This window comes from Cydia splendana, chromosome Z (assembly GCF_910591565.1).
Source record: "Cydia splendana chromosome Z, ilCydSple1.2, whole genome shotgun sequence".
Lineage (NCBI taxonomy): Eukaryota > Metazoa > Arthropoda > Insecta > Lepidoptera > Tortricidae > Cydia > Cydia splendana.
Window position 1 is genome coordinate 4,674,849 of NC_085987.1, and position 21,578 is coordinate 4,696,426.

Here is a 21,578-nt window from a genome sequence, read left to right on the forward strand (position 1 = left end):
CGCGGGAAATGTGACCGATGTCGGAACTTAAAAAAACAGAAGGCAGAAAACTGAATTGTCTTTTGTTAGTGCTTTTATTAATCTCTGTTTTGTTGAGTTTTGATCATTTGAAAATGGCTACTTTTTCGAATGAAGAATACGCGGACATGTTAATGGTGTACGGAAAAGCCGATGGTGTTGCACGAGCAGCGCAAAGAATCTACCAGGAACGATTCTTGTAGTTGTAGTTTTTTTTTTAAATGGTCTCCCACTAATAAGGCGCGTTCACATTTAATTATAAACCAACCACAAATTAACTATGGACGGGACGCGACGTCGAAACCCAACAGCTTTTGTACTATGTAAGAGGGAGATAGCACCTTCAACTAAATTTACAAAAGATAAGTCTTGAACCTTCACAAACAGCAAACCTCATCGCTGAAAAAAAAACCCGCGTGTGGATAGGCAAAGGGGATTTCAAAGGAGATTACAGCGTCAATGTTTAGGCATCGATAATTTTTGCCTGTTGCGTCCGTTACAAAACATCGGGAAAAAGAAGTTCAGGAAAGGTTTTTTTGGGATTATTGTACATCATTAGAAAGAGGACAGAACACAGAATGTTGTAAGGTAATTTCAAGAACGTGGTCTCTTTTTTTATTTTATTAAAAATCAAAGTTGACCTTGGTGTAAATTTTTACATGTTGTAAAACATTTGAGGGTTCATAAAAAAAAACTAGAGGTTAAATGTCAGTAATTTTGACTTTGATAAAACCGTTTAACTTTAGACATCACGACGCAATAAACGTTGCATCTCTCTACCAATTTAAGTTTAAACGAGTCGGCCCTGAAGATTTTTCAAAAAAACCAAAAAAAGCAAAAAAAAATACTCGTGGGGCCAAAAATTTTTTAAAGGGCGTAAAAAGATAGAAAACTACCTCACTTTTCCGCCATTTTAATTTGGCAAACGATGTACCAAACACCCTGTATTTGGCCACGTTGACCGTCACTATTTATTTTATGCTGACTGTACATGATGGATGTGTGCTAAGTGATACTATTACAACGTATGCATTTATCCTCAGAATATTCAAGGAAACGGGACTGATTACCTAATTAATGTTTGTGTAACAGGCAACACTTCCTCGTGAACGAAGTGCTGGTGTGTCGCCTCGCGCTGTCGCTGCCTTGCCTCGAGCCATTCAACGCCGAGCGTATATCGACGCTCAGTGACGTCAGCACCGCTTGGCTTCTCTGTGCTACTGCCCAGGTATAATGTTGCTTAACCCTCCACCCACACTGTTCGGACGGGTCCACACAGAACGAGTCGCCTCGCGCGGAAATAGCCGCGTGAAGCAGCTCGGTCCGTGTAGAGCTGCCTCGGCCGCATTGTTTCAGGCGGCAATTTCATCGCGAGGCGACTTGTTCTGTGTGGACTGTGTTCATTGATAAACTGTAGTACTGTGTACTGTAGTCTAACAAGCCCTTGGTGATCGTTTGCCCTTATCCGTCATTTTGATATTTGTTTGTTAGAAAAGGACAAAATTTAACAGAGATTTGCTAAGTTTTATGACAGGATAAGGTTCACCATTTGGTCAGTTGGTCAACACGTATTACAAAGATTTACGGTCTACCGATGTTCAGTTAAAGAGTGTTGCTATTAGCAGTTCAGAAAATAGGGCTACTACGCAAAATCACAAACACAAATACATAGTTATTTTCCATCGTATTTTCAGGGAAAAACGTACAAACGTGTCTTGCTGTTTTAGTGAGTCTCGGTACAAAAAGTACTGACGTTGAATGAAGTACCATGACAAATACGAACGTTTCGAGAAAATACGATGGAAAACATTTATGTATTACATCTGTAGCTAATAAAGGGGGTGAAGTGTTCAAAATGACCCACACTCTTAACAATAAAGTTACGTCCAGTTCATTTTTTGAACTCTTCCCTTAGCAATTTCTGCTGCCGATTGTACAGTTAAATATGACTAGGAAAGTTCTTTATTCTATTTCTAAAGCGTCTTTATGTTGTACAGGCATCCTTACACCCGAAGGATGAGGAGAGCGAACAGCAAACAGCGAGCCTCGTCGAAAGCGCGCTCAGCTTGTATCATACAGTTGGAGAGACATTCCGGGAGAGTACCAGAGCGGGAGGCTATGTGAGTATATCAACATATTTATTAAACTGTCGCGTTATATGTGACCTAAGTCGGAAACGGACAAAACCAAAGTCACTGCTTACGTATAGGGAGTAATACTGCAATGTTCTGCCGCCATAGACAGCACTAGCACAAACGGTAAACCTTAGAGTAACTTATATTACACTATGCCTTAAACAGTTTTTGACAAGTTAGGCAGATCCACAAAGAACGAGCCGCCTCCGCGAAGCAATTGCCGCGTGAAGAAGTTCGGTCGTTGGAGACGTGCCTCACTCGAGGCAATGCGGCTGAGGTGCTTCTACACAGACCAAGCTGCTTCGCGCGGCAATTTCCAAGCGAGGCGGCTCGTTCTGTGTGGACCCGCTTGTTCACGCATATTTCTGAGAAAAACATTCCCTTTACACAACTGTCCGTCCGACCGACCCTCTATTTAATTATCTTCCTACCAGGTCTACCAAAACCATCTAATGATCGGCGGATGGGTGCTCCTCTGCGGGCTGCATCACGCGCTGGCCGGCGCCCCTCTGGTCACATCCACACCCGGAAAAAGCCCAGCCAAGACACCGTCACGACCATACAATTTGACCAAAATGTAAGTAATATTAATAAGATTTATGTTCATGGTAACTGTTGCTTGCCTCAGACGATTGTTTGCCACTTTTATAGTATAATCCTTCATGAGGCATACGCAATTTTTGAGTTGTTAGAATGATAACTTTTTAAAATTTTGTGGTCGATTGTGTGGTCACCATTTCCTGACAGCTTGCCATACTAAGCGCCACTAACCCGGGGTTAAGCGGTTAACCCAGTGATAAATTGTACTGGTAACCATGGTAACTCCAGGTTTAATCGGTTAACCCCGTGTTAGTGAATGGTGCAAGTGGCGCTAAGGGTTAACAAACTTATGTATTTCTATTCCACAGGCAACAAGGCCTCGGCGCGGTCTGGGTGGCGCTCGGCGGCCGTTGCCTCGCGTGGCTCGGCGCCCTACTTTCCGACGCACGTCTAGAAGCCCTAAGCGGCGGTACAACGGGCACTAGTGCCCCGGCGCCTCTCTTGATCCTCGGGCAGCACACTGCGCACGAGAGGGAGCTGCGGCTCGCCAGCGCCGCGCCTGTACACCAGGCGAGTGTTAACAGTATATAGACAGTACAATGTAGAATGACATTCGGTCGTAGCTCGGCGTTCCCCGCTTGAATGCATGTCTGGAGAACACTGGATATAAAAAGTGCGGTCCTAGCCTCGTCGACCGCCTTCCAACGAAGCTCCTTATTATCGTTTGTCTTTATCTGTCATTTTGACCTATGTATTTGTAAGAATTCAACAAGCGATGCTTGTTAAATGCAATAAGAAATAGGAGAGGCATGATGTTAGGACACCTTATACGGCATGATAACTTTTTCCTAAACATCCTGGAAGGCAGGATTGAAAAGACAAGAGAAGAAGGGAGACCTAGAATCTCTTATCTCAGCCAAATAAAAAATAATGCGTCGTATGTGGAAATTAAAAGACTGGCACAAGAAAGAAATGATTGGCGATTACTCCACCGACAAGAGCAAAGCTCTTAAGTTATGATGATGATGATTTGTAAGAAAGGGATAAAACAATTTAACTAAATCAGGCCCGTAAAGTTCCAGGGTCCAGGATTTACCCCCCTTATTCATTAAGGGGGGTAAATCCTGGACCCATGTTTTCGAAGACCATTCTTCGCAGCACTTATTTCATGTTAGTGGTAAATGCTGCTTGTAAATTTTAGTCAAATGAAACGAAACTTTCGTGAACAGTGATGCGCGTACGCTTAATTTAATGTTGGCATGTTTAATATTGTCATCACTTCTACTGAATCTATTAATGTTTCATTCCTTAGGGTTATCCACTCCATCGTGCCGCTACTCGCACTCATTATAATTAATCTTAACCCCCTAAAGGCCCACTGTGCATTACAATGTACACTCTGTTTCAATCTAATATGAACCTTTCAAAATACTTACTGCATTTGTTTTTTTTTCTGTATGTCATCACTTCTACTGAATCTATTAATGTTTCATTCCTTAGGGTTATCCACTTCATCGTGCCGCTACTCGCACTCATTATAATTAATCTTAACCCCCTAAAGGCCCACTGTGCATTACAATGTACACTCTGTTTCAATCTAATTCGAACCTTTCAAAAACTACCTAAGGTAGCATTTGTTTAGTTTCATTGTTTTCTAACACAAACGAAAGTAACCCTAATTTACTATACTACAAAGTTCAAATTGAAAATAGGGAACTTTGTATGGTGGGCCTTACGAGGGTAATATAATAACAAGGCAAACATTCTCAACAGCTCCTCGTCGCTCTCGGCGTCGTGTGCTACCGCAAAGCGACCAACCTCAAGCGCACGGTGGTGCAGAAACAGAATGCGGACGCCGACCCGGAGCGGTCCGACTCCACAGTCTACTTCCAAGACATGACCATGTGCTCTGAAGACTCGGAGACTGACGATGGTAAGGAATTGTAATGGACTTTGTAACGCGTCACACTAAGGGCCACTCGCACCATCCCACTTACCTGGGGTTAACCGGTTAAACCGTTAACCCAGTGTCAAAATTGTACTGGTAACCATGGTAACCCCGTTTAACCAGCTAACCCCGGATTAGTGGGATGGTGACTGGGAGTGGTTTGACTGACAAGTTAAGACAGCTGTTTTTGTCGAACTAAAAACTATTAACCTCTATGGAGTCAATTTGAAACACAAATGTAACATTATAGTCAAATTACTTACTCTTTGTATTCCTTTCGGACTTATTAATTATAAAAGTGTCAACAATTATTGCGGGCTGCCTTCTGGCGGGTTCTGCCCTCCTCGTTTTCCCCTCCGACCTAAGGTAGGTTAAACATGTAGGTTTAAAGACATATATTACTCATAAGAATATTACAATTCACTTACATGAGTTAACATACTTATACTAAGAATGAATTATCTTGACGAGTACATTTTTATTTGTTATATAATATTAAGTGCAAATTTATTGAGTTCTTGCAAAATAAATATACAGGGTGGAAAGGCACGACGATCCTTTCCGGAAATGGGAGATAGTTTAGCCTAAGCTCTATATTTTCTCCATAGAAACTATGTTAATATGGGCAACCGTTTCTAAATTATGACCTTTTAAACATCCACGCAAAAAACTACTTTGTTCTAACCCTAACAGGTGACAGGGTCAATGAACTTACTTGTAAACAATCAGTATTCGACAGGAAATTATGCTAATTTGTTGCCATCTAACCATTTTTAGGTCTGCTTACAGCACGGTAAGAATCATTGCAGGATTTTCGCTTTCTTAGTGGTTCCACTTGTTCAATACTTGAATGAAATAGTTATGTTATTCCTTAATATTAATAATACTAACCACAACATTGTTTACAACGACAGTTCAAATGGTGACATTGACAACCACTCAAAAGTACGCAATCGTCTTATAAATATCTCTGGTTTCCTTGACTGATAAAAAGGTTTTAGTTTCTTAACACGTTTCACAAAATTATTTTCGAATAATTGGAAACTATCTAAAATAATTAAAAATAACAAGTAGGTTGTGTTAGTTGCACCAAATGAACTTGCAAAAATTAAATACTAAGAATAAATCAAGAATAAATACTTCTTCAATACCAAACTAACAAACCTTCTTGCGTGGTAGGAAATAGACAAGACGTCTGATGTTTGAAATGAAATTTTCATTGAACTATACTTATTGAATGTCATATTCTTCAAATAAAAATGTTAGATGCTCGTGGCTATTTAAATTTGTGGGGCTGTGTAAAAGATATGGTGTACCAAACCAAACGAAATGTGAAACTGCGGACGAAATGAGACAAAGGCTAATTGGTGCTTTCTGCGGAGGATAAATGACGAAGAGCATACACTATATCGCATGTGCATCGACATACTCGGGTACGGGCTGCGGCGGCGTTGTAATACACGGAGGTACATTTGAACACCGTATGTGAAAAGAAGATAGTATTAAATATTGGAAAAAAGTAATTATCTAAGAAAGTAATAAAATTGTTTGTAATATTTTTGCATGCATTTGATTTATTTGACATTTATGCGTCATTCATACATCATTGCGATACTGTCAACGATCGGAAAAAAGTGTAAAGTCCCGAGCTTTCCCGACGGAGATCCTTAATCTAGCCGTCATGTGCACATGCTATAGGGTTATCACCACAGTTAAAAAGTAGTATTTTTGCAATTTTTATTTTTTACTCAATTAACGATTCTTACCATTACCAATAGTCTCTGTATCACTTAAACGACCTAATACTTCCGGGAAGGATCGTCGTGCCTTTCCACCCTGTATATGTAGGTAGGTATACATTTTTTATTTATTTTGCCCGTAGCGACTTACACATGTCGGCTTTAAAACCGCAGGACTCAAAAGTCTTTGTACTTGAATACATCCTTGTCAACTTAATCCTTCTCTTTTTGTCGAGTTACATGTATCTCTATTAAAATCTCTAATTTAACATTTTTATTTCATTTGACCAACAGACAGCGAGCTGCTATTCGGCCTCTGGTTCGAGTCTACCCTGGCCGCCGCCAACGCCACAGAGAATACGAGCATCGCCCGCACCGGCGGCGCTGACGGGTCAGACGCCGCGGAGCAGCCTTCGAGGCCTCATCAGGCACTCGTGCCGGACAAATCTGAGCCTTATTCTGTGAGTTATACGGTTGAAATTTGGCGTTTGATTATTCATATTGCTAGGATTGAGACTTCGTTGATTTTGCAAAGTTGACCATAAAAATGTTATACCTAGTAATATTTTTAAGTAGATTAAAGCCTGACCAGTATGATCAAGAGGGCGCTGTTATTCTCATTGTAGTCAGTATAGCATTAAAACTTAGTTCCAGTGAAGTTCCGCAGCATAGCGCGTGATCATATAGTCCTGCGGGCTCAGCACGGTTCCATTTTTATCGACTATCACTATGCGCGTCCCTTTCGCACTTACATACTTGTTAGAACGTGACAGGCATGGTGACAAGGGATAAAAACGCGACCGTGCTAAGCCGCCTGGTCAGGCTTTACATTGGGTGTGTGCATTTGAAGGGAGATAAATCGGTCTAATACATAACGAGCCGCCTCTTGAGCGCCTCAAGCTTAGTCTGCGGTATTTAACTGTTAACTATTCATCGGTGGACCTTATGCCTTTTGTAATAGGGTCCACTCAACTGATGTACAGTTAGGAGTGTTGCTGTTTGTACTATGTGGACGGTTGAAGCAGTTGCATTGTCTCGATAACTCCGCGCGCGTCTATTAATCATTGTAAACATTATAATTACCGAGGTTGCTTGGATGGATTGATGGATTTGGTTACTTATGGTTACCACCCTTAATACCTAGGAATACCTTCCACCTGTCCAATGTCTCACTCTCTCATTAAGCAAAATGTGAGACGCAATTCACATTGGACCAATATATTGCACAGTTGGTATACCACCCTTATACAGAACTAATTAAATATTATTTTGCAGTACATCCGACTGGCGACTGAAGTGTTCACACTACTGACGGCGGAGATCATAAGCCCAGGCTCAGAGCGGCTTGGACAGAACGCATTACAACTGCACGACGCGCACCAAGCGCTGCTCGCGGCGCTGGCCAAGGATCTGGACCGGGAGACGGCGCGCACTGACACAGGTAAGTGTGGTTAATGTAGTCAGGACCTAAAAAAATTGGCGGTTAATAATAAGACGTTTATTAAAAAAGTTTGCACATGGGCGAATTTATTTTTAGATTGACACTAATCTGTACGCGATATTTAAACTTCAACCGAAAATATAGCTAATAAATAATATGATCAAAGTATACTTAATTACGACTTACACTAATCGCCGCAGCAAAGGTGTAAACTTAGACGCCGCGGCGCACGCCTCACTCGAGCGTGCACACTAAGAGATTAAACAGATATCTGAATCTTTTGCCCTAATAGCGGCGGTTAGCTAAATATCGAGATTTGTGCGTGCAGCATACACTGAATTATAATAGAATACTACAGTCTACAGACTATAAACCGTTATTGTTCGTTTAAAATTGAACCTTACTGTGCACTAAACTGTTTCTAAAACAACTACTCTTTCCAGGCACCATATCACCCTGCTTCGGCCCCCGCATCTGCGCGCTCTACGCCTCCTTCAGTTCCGCGCTAGTGCGCTACTTGCACAACCTAATCAGCGCGCCCGGCTTCGCGTCGCTCCAACCGGCGCTGCACCAGCAGCTGACGAGCGGCACCGAGCGCGGCAACAGCACGCCACTACAGGTAACACTTCACTGGTCCAATGTTACAGGGTTCTATGTTAAATTTTCAAGATAGTTAAAATTCGACTAAATGTCACTATGACAATGTTCAAATTTTAGTTCGATAAAAGTGAAACATAGAACCCTGTAATATTGGGCCAGCGACTTGGGACACATATTACCCTCGGCCTACAATGTCTACATATTCGCGCTCTACGCCTACTTCAGTGTTATACAAATTACGCCCACTGACGCATTACCTCCATCGTTGACCCGAAAATTACGGGAGCCGTTGTGATTCTACATAACTTATGGTTTGGAGCTTGTCACGGTCGCCATGTAAGGAGATATGAGAGCAAGCAACCTAACCAAATGATGAGTAAACACTGATTCATTTGTGTAAGCTCCTAGATGATACAGATGAGTATCTGGCGCAAAGCGTGGGGACCAAGTGGAGCGACATTCGTTTAACTTGTCAATTTTGTTTAATAATTTCATTAATTATAAATAACTTGTTTTTCATCCTCAGGTGGGCCCGCGAGTCGTGAAGCTCCTCGGCGGCATGGTGCTAGCCAAGCCGGCGGTAGAAAGAGAGAACAGCATCCTCGCGATGTGGCACAAGATCGTGAATACGCTGCAGGAATGCGCGCTGCAGCCGCAGCCATCACAGGACCACGACTATGAAGGTAGGATTTTTAGAAAAGATAATTACGGTTGGTTTAATATAAGGTGGGCTCACATAGATCAGAGGAAATTGTTGCGCGAAGAAACTCGGTCAATGTAGGCGTGCTTCGTATACGTATGCGCGGCTACGATGCCTCGGGCGAGTCACGTCTGCGTAGATCGGGCTGCTTCCCGCGGCAATTTACTCGCTAGGAGGAAATGTAGAAACGCGTCTTAGGTTCGTATTCCACCTGTCCAATATCTTGGACCAGTGTGTATTTGTGTCTCACATTTTGCTTAATGAGAGAGTAAGACGCAATGACATTGGATAGGTGAAATACCATCCTTACTATGCCCATGTTTATGGTATTGCAAGAAATGCTGGTCTTCCGTTTGTTGTTAAAAACAATTGATATGTGTAAGAATTTGTTTTTGTCTCTACAGATTTGAACGTGGAACACGCACAGCTACTAGTCTACCTGTTCCATTCGCTAACATTGATGCAGAAAAAGTCTGTTCTCCTTATGACATCAAACGCTATTATTAAAGTAAGTATAGTAATTTGCATATACAGGGTGAAATTTAATTCACTGGCCAAATTGAAACAACCGAAAGAACTCGAAAAAATATTAAACACGTGTTTTTTCTTTTAATACCGCTCAGTACATTTTTTTCGAAATAACTCATCATCAAGTTGTCCTAAAAACCTCGTACGTTATGGTGAACCGTCAACTACCCGCTACACCCGCTTCTCTCTTATCAGTTAAGGTCATTGACACCCCGCCCCTCCCGCTGTTTGCAATCGCGTCACCAATTATGAACCCTATTGCAGCGAGATTACCTACATAAGTTGCAAATTTTTCCTTTCATACTTTAACGGGCTTAGAACCGTCAAAATGCAAAGGCAACCCATTTTTAATCTAAAATGTTATTTCTGACTAATGATTATTAACAAAACGTCCGTGGCTTAAAAACAATGAGTAAAAACTAGGTCAGGAATCTTTGCATTCAGGCGTATTTAAAAAATTGAATCATCTTACGTACATTTGATTAAAAATCGACGCAATTAACGAAAGTCCCACGAGATGGTACTCTTGGATTCAATCCTTGTCTGCGAAGGCGTGGAACGGATTCCATTTCGTATAATCTTTGTGCACCACGTAAACACTCACCACTTAATAAATAACACCGTACCACTTCGTAATATTCCCGGTTCGAAAACATTTTTTTTAACCTTAGTACGCGCGCGATTATTATTTTAAGGTTGGCGAGTGACGAGTGACTAATCATTTATGCTTACCGTTATGTTTACCGCTAGCGCGGAATGGTTTAGTTTAGACTACCCTCGAAATTGATAAACCTGCCTACCATCGCCAACACTAACTGGGTGGACCCTATTGCAACGATTATAAGGTTTAGTGAAGGTCAGATAAGGGCTTTGCTGATGTTGTTGTTAAAACCTACTATTAGGTTTGTTTACATTTGTGGTAATAGGGTGACCACGACTCGTGGAAAATATTTAAAAATTGAAAAATGAAAATTAAAAAAAAATGAACTCTTTTTTTTCGCTAAATAGATTCCTTAAGTGTAACCTAGTGCCGGGAATGAATATGGCCAGTGATTTAAATTTCACCCTGTATAAGTACCTGTTACTACCGATTCCTTCAAAAATATAATACATAATAGTGTAATAAATAGAGATAACTCAACTCATAAACTTGTCTAGACCAAGGCTAATGTAATAATAATACTAAAGAATGTAAACAAAAATTCAGGTGTTTACATTATTTATTTTGCCTTACACTACACACATCTGAATATCCTCAGTAGGTCTTTCCATCAAGCTAAATGAAAATTAAGTATGTGTACGTGCTTCGCAGGTCGTAGAAACACTGGCCATAAGCGACAGGAAGCGAGCGATGACGCTGGCTCCACACCAGCTCATCTTGACCACGAGGCTGATGCTGCTTTTAGAATACCTCATGAGGCACCTGTATGATGCCCCGCAGACGTTACTGCAACAGGTAACACTCATTTTGTATAAAACATCTCTGTAGATATCAGAAATCAGAATTGATTAGCATAAGGGCCGCAGACAGGCACTAAATGTGTCAATTTCCCAAAATGTATTGGGCTTGCTAAACCACTGACTTTACCCAGAACTCTTGTACATTGACTCCAACAGAATTCGTCTCACTCTCTCATTAGGCTAAATGTGAGACGCAATACACGTTGGACATAGAAATTGTATAGGTGGAATACCACTCCTTATTTTATCTATTCAGTCTGTCTCTTTGCACAGTTTGCTGACGAATGAAACGTGAATGCGTACAGTTGAAAGTATGGACTCTGCTGCCAATATTACACACAATTCTTCACTCGATTGTCAATGACTATGACACAGTTCCATTTTTTTGATTTCCACAGATCGAATGGAACCTCGTAATAGCAACAGGCCTCGTGCAGTCGCACACCGAGTCCGCCAATGCCAAAACGACCACAGAGAGCGGTCAGATGAAGACGCGCATATACTGCGAGGTGCCGCACATTGAGACCGCGTACCGACGGCTGTCGTTGAGCGAGACCTCGATGCGACCCAAGTTTTATGCGCTGACCAACTCGGAGATTAATAATCAGGTGAGACGAAACTTTAAAACATAGCGACTTCAGTTATTTAAGGTGCGATGTGAACTTCATAATGCAATATGTAGTGTGGCCGGTTTCAAAACACTGTACAAAAGACCTCCGTAAGAATGACACAAACTGTACTAGAAACTTCTTGTGTACATGAAGAATGTGTGTGAGTGTGAGCTTCGAAGAAACCGTGATGAAAAAAAAAACGTTGATGGACGTTCCATAAAATTGGGACAGAATTATGCCAAAGAATTATTTTTCCTAGAAGAAGTAATGGGACAGGTGGCATGCTCTCGTTTCGGAGGCCAAGATTCTCTTTGGATCGCTGAGCCAAAATAGTTAGAAGAAGTAATATTACCTAATTCCATAATTTTCTTGTGTTTTGTTCCTAAAGTTATCTCTCATTATTGTAGTTGCTCAATAACCATTTATTTTATACAGGAAAACCCAAAATTCGACGGGTTAGCATGCAACTTTGTGCTCGGCACGCCACACAAGCTGAAATACCCGCTGCTACTTGACGCTCTGCTGGCACTTCTCAACTCCGCTTGCGTTTGCGACAATCCCGCGTCGCTGTCGTCTCCGGCCGCGCTCTCGGCGGCGCACTACTGCTTCCAGACTGCGTGGAGGTAAAATTAAATCCTTCAATAGCAATAAGTATTAAATGAGAGTAAAATATAACGTATTCTGTGCTGGGCGATTAATTGTAACGATCCACTGAGCCATGTGATCATTGCAAGGTTGCTATCTTGCTGCCATTTTTTTACCTTTCCGTTACCATTCTAGTCTCAGACTGACACCTTGCAATGATTACATATCGTCAGGTGACAAGCAAAAGTCCCTAATTACTAAAAAAAAATTAAACAAAAATCGACCTTCTTGTAGTACTAATATGGTTCACTATGGCTATGAACTTGTGGTGGTAATTAGTGAGTTTTGCTTGTCACCTGACGATATGGTCACATTTTGTTTGAATATCCTGGTCACGGCACCACTTGTTGTAATCACCCATGTTATTTGAACTAGTGTTGCGACTCATCCTCCGACTCCGTTAATCGGAACTAGTGTTGCGACCAACATTACCACAGAGTAAATAAAGAAGCAACTCTCAGCTGTAGGGAATAGGGAAATAACAATTCGATTCAATGTGTGTGTCTCTGACGAACTGTGTTTCCAACCATAGTTGCACGCGTAAAGTGCTTATTTTTAAGACTTTTCATTGTGTAAATAACACAATCACAAATATTTCCCCAGGCTCGTTGTGAGCATGCCACCAGCGACGCCCCATATGGACAAACTCCAAGCCGGCACGCAAGCCGACCTGCCGTCACCACTGCCGCTCCACGCCATCATCTGGGCCCCGAGGGCTGATAACAAGAAGGTTTTCAATCCCTGGCTGAAGGACGCGCTGGTCAAGCAGGGCATGTATACACAGGTATGTATTAAAATGTCTATGTATCCCAAGTTATGTTTGACTCGGGCCTGTAAAACGCATTACCTGGCAATAAAATTACTATTAAATGTAAAGTGACAGAGACGTTTACTTAACAGTATGCGGAAAACTTGCTCGCTGGAGTGAGTACGTCGTGCGACAACATGAAATACCACCTCTGGCTCGCCGGGGAAACTATCAAGCATCTCAAGGATAATATTACGCGTAAGTCTTGTTTTATTCTTAAATATCTGTGAGACCGAGCTTTGCTCGGAAAACATATAAAAACTTAGATAAGACCTAGCTAGATCGATTTATCGCCCCCGAAAACCCATATATAGCAAATCTCATCGAAATCGTTAGAGCCGTTTCTGAGTTCCCCTAAATATATATATAAATAAATATATATACAAGAATTGCTCGTTTAAAGGTATTAGATAGATATATTAGATTTGATAAAGCACTAGATAATTATTAGGCAAACATAGACAATGATTTTTAAACATTGTTTAAATTTGGAAAAAATTTCGAAGAGTAGGTATTGAGCAGGCAATAGTTATCAAATCACTAATTGAATTGACATTGACATGTCTTGTCTTTCAAATAGTTTACAAAACTGACGCTTTTTTTAATGTTCCGTAACAGCGAATGGTCTACCAGCGCTGCTGGACGTAATATCATGCGATGCGGCGTTAGTACGCCTGAAGCATAGCCTGGGAGACGGCGCGTGCGCTGAGGTGCAGGAGTTCATTCCTGACTTGCTGAGCCTGCTGGAGACCGCGTTCGAGTGCTGTCGGTGAGTGTTCATCCGTAAATTGATACGATTTGAATTGTAACCATTTAACACCTATCTCAGGATCCGGACCGCCACCCTATTTTATTTTTTTTAAACATTCGATAAGAGATTAGATATAAAACAATCTAAATTACTAAAATGTCAGTTAAGTTGCCCGATACGCTACTAAATCTGTTTGGTTTTATAAAAAAATAATAGTTGGATTGAGTTGATTGGCCATATCAGTACCTGGGCGCCTAGTCTGGATGCCAATCGTTCGCTCCGTAGCGAACGATACGCTAATGTTTCTTTGTCGCACTATAATGTAAGAATAATAGAGAGAGATTACCGTTTCGTTCGCTGAGGCGCATACACGTACACCTAGTGACACCTTGGGGCACTGAGATATGAAAATAGAATTTGAACTACGTTCTATTTCACAGACTAAGCGCCGATTTCGAACTAGAAGGGCTGATGGAGAGCTCCAACAATCCGTCAAAGGCGGCCGTCCGCCGCGCCCGCATGATGGTCAGCGGGACCAACATGCCGGCGATCCTCGCGTCCAACACGCTCGGCTGCTGGCTCAGCATGCAGCTGCCGACCACCGCGGCCGCCGCGCTCGAGCGGCTCTGCTCGCCCCCGCCGATGGCCGCAGTCAACATGGTATGTTACAAAATTGTATTAGGAACGAATATAGAAGTAATGGGAAAATAGGAAAGAATAATGGCACAGTCCAACTGGTTGGTATTCAGCGATTGACACTGTGATCGACCGAATGTCGTTGCGTCATATTCTTGTTGTAATTTATAAGCAACCAACCTAAGCAAGCAATCTAACTAAAGAGGTAACACCATACGGAAGTATGCGACATAATGAGCTGTTTTCAAATAAAATATTACGTATTATCGGTAACGGATCAAGCAAACCGCATACGTAATTATTATCATAATAATAGGAATAAATTATTTACTCAGGAACAATATCAATCCCACATCATACCGCTAGAGAGCGCTGTCCTAGCCCTGGTCGCCTCCCACATCGAACTCATCAGCGCCAACCAGAAATACTCCATCGGCATGTCTCTGATGACGCTCGCGTACTCCGCGGCGAAACTTCTAGAGATCGCCGCGCCGAAGATAGCCGAGAATCCTACTTTAATGAAGAGGACGCTGGATCTCGTGGTACCTGCTTTGGTAAGTTTCAGTTGTTCTTGAACATATTTGCTATCTCATCTTAACTTGTACTTTAACCGTCACAATCCTGACAAAATGTATGGGATTTGACATTGACCGTCAGTTTTGTGACGAATGCTAACCGGCCGTTAGGGTTATTCCACCTATCCAATTTCTTTGTCCAATGTGTATTGCGTCTCACATTTTGCTTTAATGAGAGAGTGAGCGCACTGAAATTGGACAGGTGGAATACTACCCTTAATGGTACACAGTTAATTGAAAATGCCCATCAATAACATTCCCAAATCATACACTAGAGATTAATGGCGTTATAAACGCGCTACAAGCTTCAGTTAGCTACTTGTCGTTTGTCTTAGTCTGTTACTTTGACGTATGTATTTGTATGAAAGTGATAAAACATAAATTAACTTATGGAGACTTGTAAAGTTTTACGAATAAGGGGGCAAGTTCATATGTAAAATTCATGGGCTAAGAGTGGTATTCCATCTGTCCAATATCTGGCCCAATCTCATTGCGTCTCACTCTCTCATTAAGCAAAATGTGCGACAAAATACACATTGTAGGTAGGTGCTCTTATTCTCAAATAAATTAAATAAATAAATGTACGGATGGTGTAGTAATCTCGTTCAATAATCTATAACGTTTTTAATGTCCGGTGAATAGTTTATCTTCAATATGCTATTTGTTTTCTAGTTAACATTAAGTTCAGGTGCTTAATTATTAAAATATTTCTATATTGTATGTTGTACAGACTGACGGCCGCCTACAATTCATGTCTCCCGAGCCACTCGGCGCTACACTGAACATTCTAGTGCCCGTAGAAACTAAATCCGTGCAACTCATACACGAGCATATACTGAAGACGACGTATCCTGTGCTGGTCGATCACTTGCAGCGGTCTACTGAGAAGACACTGCGGCACATGGTAAGAGAAATTGAGTTAAAGGAGTCATTTTTAAAGATAGAACCTTCACATGACGTCCTCGCAGGGGCCATAGATTTCTGCGTTTTAGACCAAGAAAAGTCTGCAACGCTTTCGATAGCACACGCAGTGCAAGTGTTATTTATACGGCATAGGTTCATAAAATTTTGAATCGTTGCAGACCTTTTTATCTCAATATCCTGGTCACGGCACCACTTATTGTAACCGTACTTTTGATTAAAAGTCGTCGAGCTGCAATTCGGAGTGTGTTGCGACAGTGTACTAAATTGAGATATAGCTTAAAAAGCTTTGTGTAGTAGCTTTCCTTTATCTATGCTCTACGATTTTCCATTTTTAGGCCCTCTAGTTTCCTTAGTTGGGTCGATTTGCTGTAAATAGTTTTAACAGTTTGACAGGTATCATAATTGACTGCCTGCAACAGTAAAATAAACTATATGTTGTTACTCAAATATCTTTTTTGGTAAAACTTATTTTTCAATCGTAGGTAAACTACTGGGAGAAAGCCCTAACCAAGGCCGAGGGCCGGCTAGCATACGAGACCGTGTTCGCCGACGAATCCGAATACGTCCTCGCGAAGATTCTCCTGTCCGTGCCCAACGCGAGGGTCGCGTACGCAGAGAAAGTTATTGAGTAAGTATAAAATGATAATGTGTAGAAGACTAAGCTATTTAACTGAACAAGTGCTTTATTTGAGATACTTTTATGGTGTGAACTTTTCATTTTTGACATAACCTAAAAACGCGGACGTTAGATTAACTTTAGTTAAGGCGTGCAATATGGACTCGGACCACGCTAAGCTACGTCAAGTGTGAAGGGATATGCATGCATCGTCCCAACCAACTCAGTGCAAGTATAGTAAGGCAGAAATAAACAAGGAAATACAAGTCTTATTGTTAAGAGTGGCCATTACTATGGAGCGGCCAATAGCTAGCAGTCACCACACAACATAAGTCGCATATTCTGGTAACAAAGCGCTGAACGCTGAACTCATAGCGTCATTCATACTTTCCTTTGTTCCCAGTTTATTCATAAAGATCTTCGCTGGCTGTGAGAACAACGAGCTCAGCAGCTCCCTCTGCATATCGATATGCAAATACATCGGCGTCGCGGATCAACAGAAGTTGGCCAGTCTGCTGTCTCACATTTGTACCAGTATGTGATATTTCTATTATTAGATTACATTAAGGGCCAGTTGCACCAACCACATCAACGTCAGCCGGCGCCCCCCGGCCCTTTACTATGAAACTTTCCATACATAAACATTTAGCGAACTCTTTAACGATACGAACAGTTTGGTGCAACCGACCCTAATTCTACCGATCACTGAATATGCTAGAGGGAGATAACGGAGCGGTGCAAGCGTTCTTATTTGTTCACGAGTCTATCTTTTGATGCACGCTTTGAAACCCGAAAATCGATATTTACTAATTTAATATGAAGAATAGATACGTGTTAAAATTGACTGTTAAATGTAATCAACCCGCTAAATGGTATGTTAGGGTGGTATTCCATCTGTCAAATATCTTGGTCCATTGTCATTGCGTCTCACTCTCTCATTAATCCAAATGTGAGACAAAATACACATTGGACAAAGAAATTTGACAGGTGGAATACCTACCACCCTTAGACGGGTTTAAACGGGCTAAAGGGAGCGTGGACTAGGATTTACCACGGTGTGGCTTAAATTGAAAACTTGACATAATAAGGAGCTAATAAGGAGATACTATCCTTAATGTTAACGCACGCCCCTTTGTGAATTAGAGGGTCAGTCATCTCGTAGCGTAAAATGTAAACTTAAGTTTTACCGCACCGCTCTGCTATCTCGTTCAGTACGGATATTATGGTGGTTTTTGTCTACGTGCCAGCGTGATAAAACGGTATCCGTCATTTTCAATAGCGCTCAGTTAAAAAGTGACGGATATTTTGTCACGTGGTTAAAGCCATCCATAATAGACCTACTGCTCTGTTTAACCTATTACTGCGTTATTATCATCTTTAACAGCCTGAAATAGTTACTTCAGGATTTGATAGATAAATACGAAATAATTAACAAAGTGTCAATCCATAACAGTCACAGGCGCCAAGCGCTCAGCGAATGCATCCCCCACCGAAACCGAGCTTCCCACACCAACATCCACGGCGCCCGAAGGAGGCGCCCACGCGTCGCTAGCGCTCCGCAACGCGCTGCGCAGCGTGTTTAGGACAGAGGGTGAAGCACCCGCGCGGACTGGAGCCCCGGACGCGCCGGCAGGATCGTAAGTATTCTCCTATTACGGATTCATGGATTTTTCTTGGGCCATTTGTTATGATTTTCGGCTTTTATAGTGTCTGGCCAAGCTAACTCTGGTGTGGCAATGTTATCAAAAATCATTAATGTAAAATTTCTACGAAAATAGGACATTTACGAGTAAGTATAAGGACACCTTCAATTTGTTCTGTTCAAGTCGATTCAAAGTTAGCTTAGGGTGGTATTCCACCTGTCAAATTTCTTAGCTCAATATGTATTTTGTCTCACATTTTGCTTAATGAGAGAGTGAGACGCAATGACATTGGAAAGTCTGTTTTTGTAACTTTTTTTCAGTATTTTTTTTTGTTATAGATCCCAAGCGACGAGAACTGCGGAGGCAGAAGGTGCGTACATCTCATTTTGTAGTAATCAACATGCTCAACTAATAAAAGATTACTGCTAAAGTAAGGGCGCTAAACACGAAGATTTCCGTACATTACTCGCCATTTCGTATCTCTATTGCACAGACATAATTAAATTGCTGTCTCGCTCGCATTGAACTGGCGGGTCAATGTACGACATTCTTCGTGCTCAGCATCCCAACTTTGTATATTAATTTGTCAGATTTGTTAAAGCGATCAAAAATATTTTTTTATGTATAGAAGTTCTTTTTAAATAGTTTTTTATGAAATTATCCATCATAATCTCTTAACCCATGCAACAGAGAGCTGGGTGGACAGCGAAACAGACAAGACAGTGCTCGTCGAAGAGGCCGCTGCCCTCGACAAGACGATACTGCTCACAGACGTCGCCAGCGACAACGCGGCACTCCTCACCGCTATATGCAAGCACATCGTGCAACATTGGTATGTCTCTTGGTACACGGTTATCACATTGCGAATCTGAACGTCGCTCCCGTGTGTGAGAGTGACAGCGCATGTATATAGCGATATCCCACTCACACACCAACGGCGCACTGTGGAACGACGCCATACTTGAGAATTTTCCGTATTTCGACAATAACTTTTTATGGTAATGATGTCTGGTTTAGTTAGTCAGCTAATTAGTCGCCTAGGCCGATAGAAAATCACTCAACGTTTAACAACTTGGCGTATTGAAAGTCGCTCCTTGAAAACGACTGGTTCACTTAGCCAAGTGATTTAAATGATGATCTAAATAACTTAAAAATGAAATAACAAAATATATTAAATAAATGTACCTACAATAAAACACTAACCTAACCGAACATCAAGTTCATCAATTTCCAAATCAACTAAATGACTACACGACGTTCAGCCATCTGGTTAAACGTTGCGATCAATGACTTCGCTGGTTTTTTTTCAGCAAACTAATTAGCTGGCTAATTTAACCAGTTGACAAGGAATTGTACAATTTGGGAGGGATAGTCCTAATTCCCAAGATCATTAATAAATTTCATAGAATTCCGTTCCAACTTGTATGGTGTCGTTCCACAGTACGGGTTACGATTCCGCCTCCAACGTACCACCATATGCAAGCACATCGTTCATGTTTCTTCATTCATATGTTCGTTCATGTTTGTTCGGCATGTTTTCCCTTATGCCTGGGCCACACCAACGGGAAACGCTGTTGATTATCGCGATAATTCCAGTGTAGCCTTAATGAGAAGTGTCCATTGTCGCGATAATTCCAGTGTGGCCATTATATGTGTCCATAATCAACGGCGTTTCCCGTTAGTGTGGCCCCGGCATTAAAAAGTAGATTTAGCACTTGGTACTTGCTAAGCTAATAAAGTAATAAGTGTAAGTGAGTAGTAGATCGGATACTGAACTTGTACTGTATCAACCCTAACGTTGACAGTCAGGACATTAAGTTATGCGATTCTTTCAATCATATTATATTGTTTTACGTTACCTAGAAGTAATAATCATCGATTAAGCAATAGAAGCACAATCAGGGATGCAAAGATACCAATTAAAAAAACCCGTTTACTCTTGCGATTTCCACGTTAACGACTTTGTTGAGAAATTAATGGAATGATATTACCATAAAATTATGTCCATAACCAATTAGCTTATTGGTGGAGATTTTTTCGTGCTCCTTCATCTAACATAACAAACTAGTCTAATAAACAGATAGTTTTAATTTTGGACTTGATACGTCATCCTGAAGATTCTCTGTTCGATTTAATGCAAACGCAAAAGGAAAATGGATATAAACCCAGCCGATGCCGCCCAAGAGGCCGCCTTGTTGCAATCCGGACTTGATCCGTGCGATGTGCATCGCCAACTGAATAGGAGACGATCGTCCATGAAGTGAGTACTCATGTGTTCATGAATTCATTCAGTGATGCATTACAGCACCCCTAATACAGTTGGTAACAAATAGATGGTGACGACCACAGTGGCCAAACATATCCGAACGCATCCTTATTTCTATTGAGATAAAGTTGTGTTACGATATACTTAGCCTCTTTGCTCGTCACTTCGATGTTGACGCTGACTGTACCAGTGCGCCGTGTCTATGCCACGCCACATAGTGACTATAGTCTAACTCTCGCGAGGGTCTAGGGCAACATGTGCGATTTATTTAGTGAGGTTAATATTGCTGATTAGAGCGATAATGTTTAATGTTTATATCAACGAAAAGTATCTATGCGTCTCAAGCAAGCAAACAAATCCGAGAGGGATATGTGTTATGTTATATAAGACGTAAAAGCAAACATTCTACCGGTGGACGAGGCTACTCTACTCGCTGAGACTTATATTTTATTGCCGTTACTTTGCTACTAAATCACTTGCTCGCTACAATCTACTTCAGTGTATATATATTGTATTCTAAATATTTCTTAGGAAAGGAAAGTTAGAAAATCATTATCCGTTGCCACACTGGTCCAAATGAGCATTATGTTAAGCCCTGTTCTATGTGTATCGTATAAATTTTATATGTTGTAAGCTAAATCAATGTTCAATGTCTGTATCGTTAAATTACTGACCAGTAGACTCTCTGACGACTAACAGTTGTCAATTCAATGGTTTTTCGTTACCAAGAAAAAAGATCTCACTTTTATTTAAAGACAAGTATTTTAACTGTATTTTTGTCAATAGCGATGACCAAGTGAGCGAGCGCACGCTGGCTGCGTTAATCACCGTGTGCGGCGAGAACGCATGCGCGCCCCTGCTCATGAAGGAGATGTGCCGATTGGCGGACGCCCACTCCGGCGGCGACCACAAGCAGCTGTTCCCGGCGGCGCAGGGCTGGCTGACGACATGGTGAGTGAGACGGCGCTGTATACTGTACTCGTGAGAGTGAGC

General features: G+C 41.5%; 1 protein-coding gene across 1 annotated transcript in view; it reads left to right on the forward strand.

The window, feature by feature from the left end:
* Positions 1-21,578, forward strand: part of LOC134804305 (E3 ubiquitin-protein ligase UBR4) — a 103,360-nt gene that overhangs the window by 9,522 nt on the left and 72,260 nt on the right. The window contains exons 7-31 of the mRNA XM_063777317.1: positions 1,111-1,246; positions 2,016-2,138; positions 2,588-2,730; positions 3,062-3,263; positions 4,467-4,626; positions 6,675-6,841; positions 7,656-7,821; positions 8,265-8,440; positions 8,948-9,104; positions 9,526-9,629; positions 10,962-11,105; positions 11,509-11,718; positions 12,157-12,344; positions 12,970-13,150; positions 13,267-13,372; positions 13,793-13,943; positions 14,366-14,585; positions 14,897-15,115; positions 15,867-16,040; positions 16,543-16,688; positions 17,080-17,210; positions 18,130-18,313; positions 18,658-18,689; positions 19,010-19,151; positions 21,372-21,536. Coding sequence (XP_063633387.1) covers positions 1,111-1,246; positions 2,016-2,138; positions 2,588-2,730; positions 3,062-3,263; positions 4,467-4,626; positions 6,675-6,841; positions 7,656-7,821; positions 8,265-8,440; positions 8,948-9,104; positions 9,526-9,629; positions 10,962-11,105; positions 11,509-11,718; positions 12,157-12,344; positions 12,970-13,150; positions 13,267-13,372; positions 13,793-13,943; positions 14,366-14,585; positions 14,897-15,115; positions 15,867-16,040; positions 16,543-16,688; positions 17,080-17,210; positions 18,130-18,313; positions 18,658-18,689; positions 19,010-19,151; positions 21,372-21,536 — 3,927 coding nt within the window. The remainder of the gene's footprint in view (positions 1-1,110; positions 1,247-2,015; positions 2,139-2,587; positions 2,731-3,061; positions 3,264-4,466; positions 4,627-6,674; positions 6,842-7,655; positions 7,822-8,264; positions 8,441-8,947; positions 9,105-9,525; positions 9,630-10,961; positions 11,106-11,508; positions 11,719-12,156; positions 12,345-12,969; positions 13,151-13,266; positions 13,373-13,792; positions 13,944-14,365; positions 14,586-14,896; positions 15,116-15,866; positions 16,041-16,542; positions 16,689-17,079; positions 17,211-18,129; positions 18,314-18,657; positions 18,690-19,009; positions 19,152-21,371; positions 21,537-21,578) is intronic.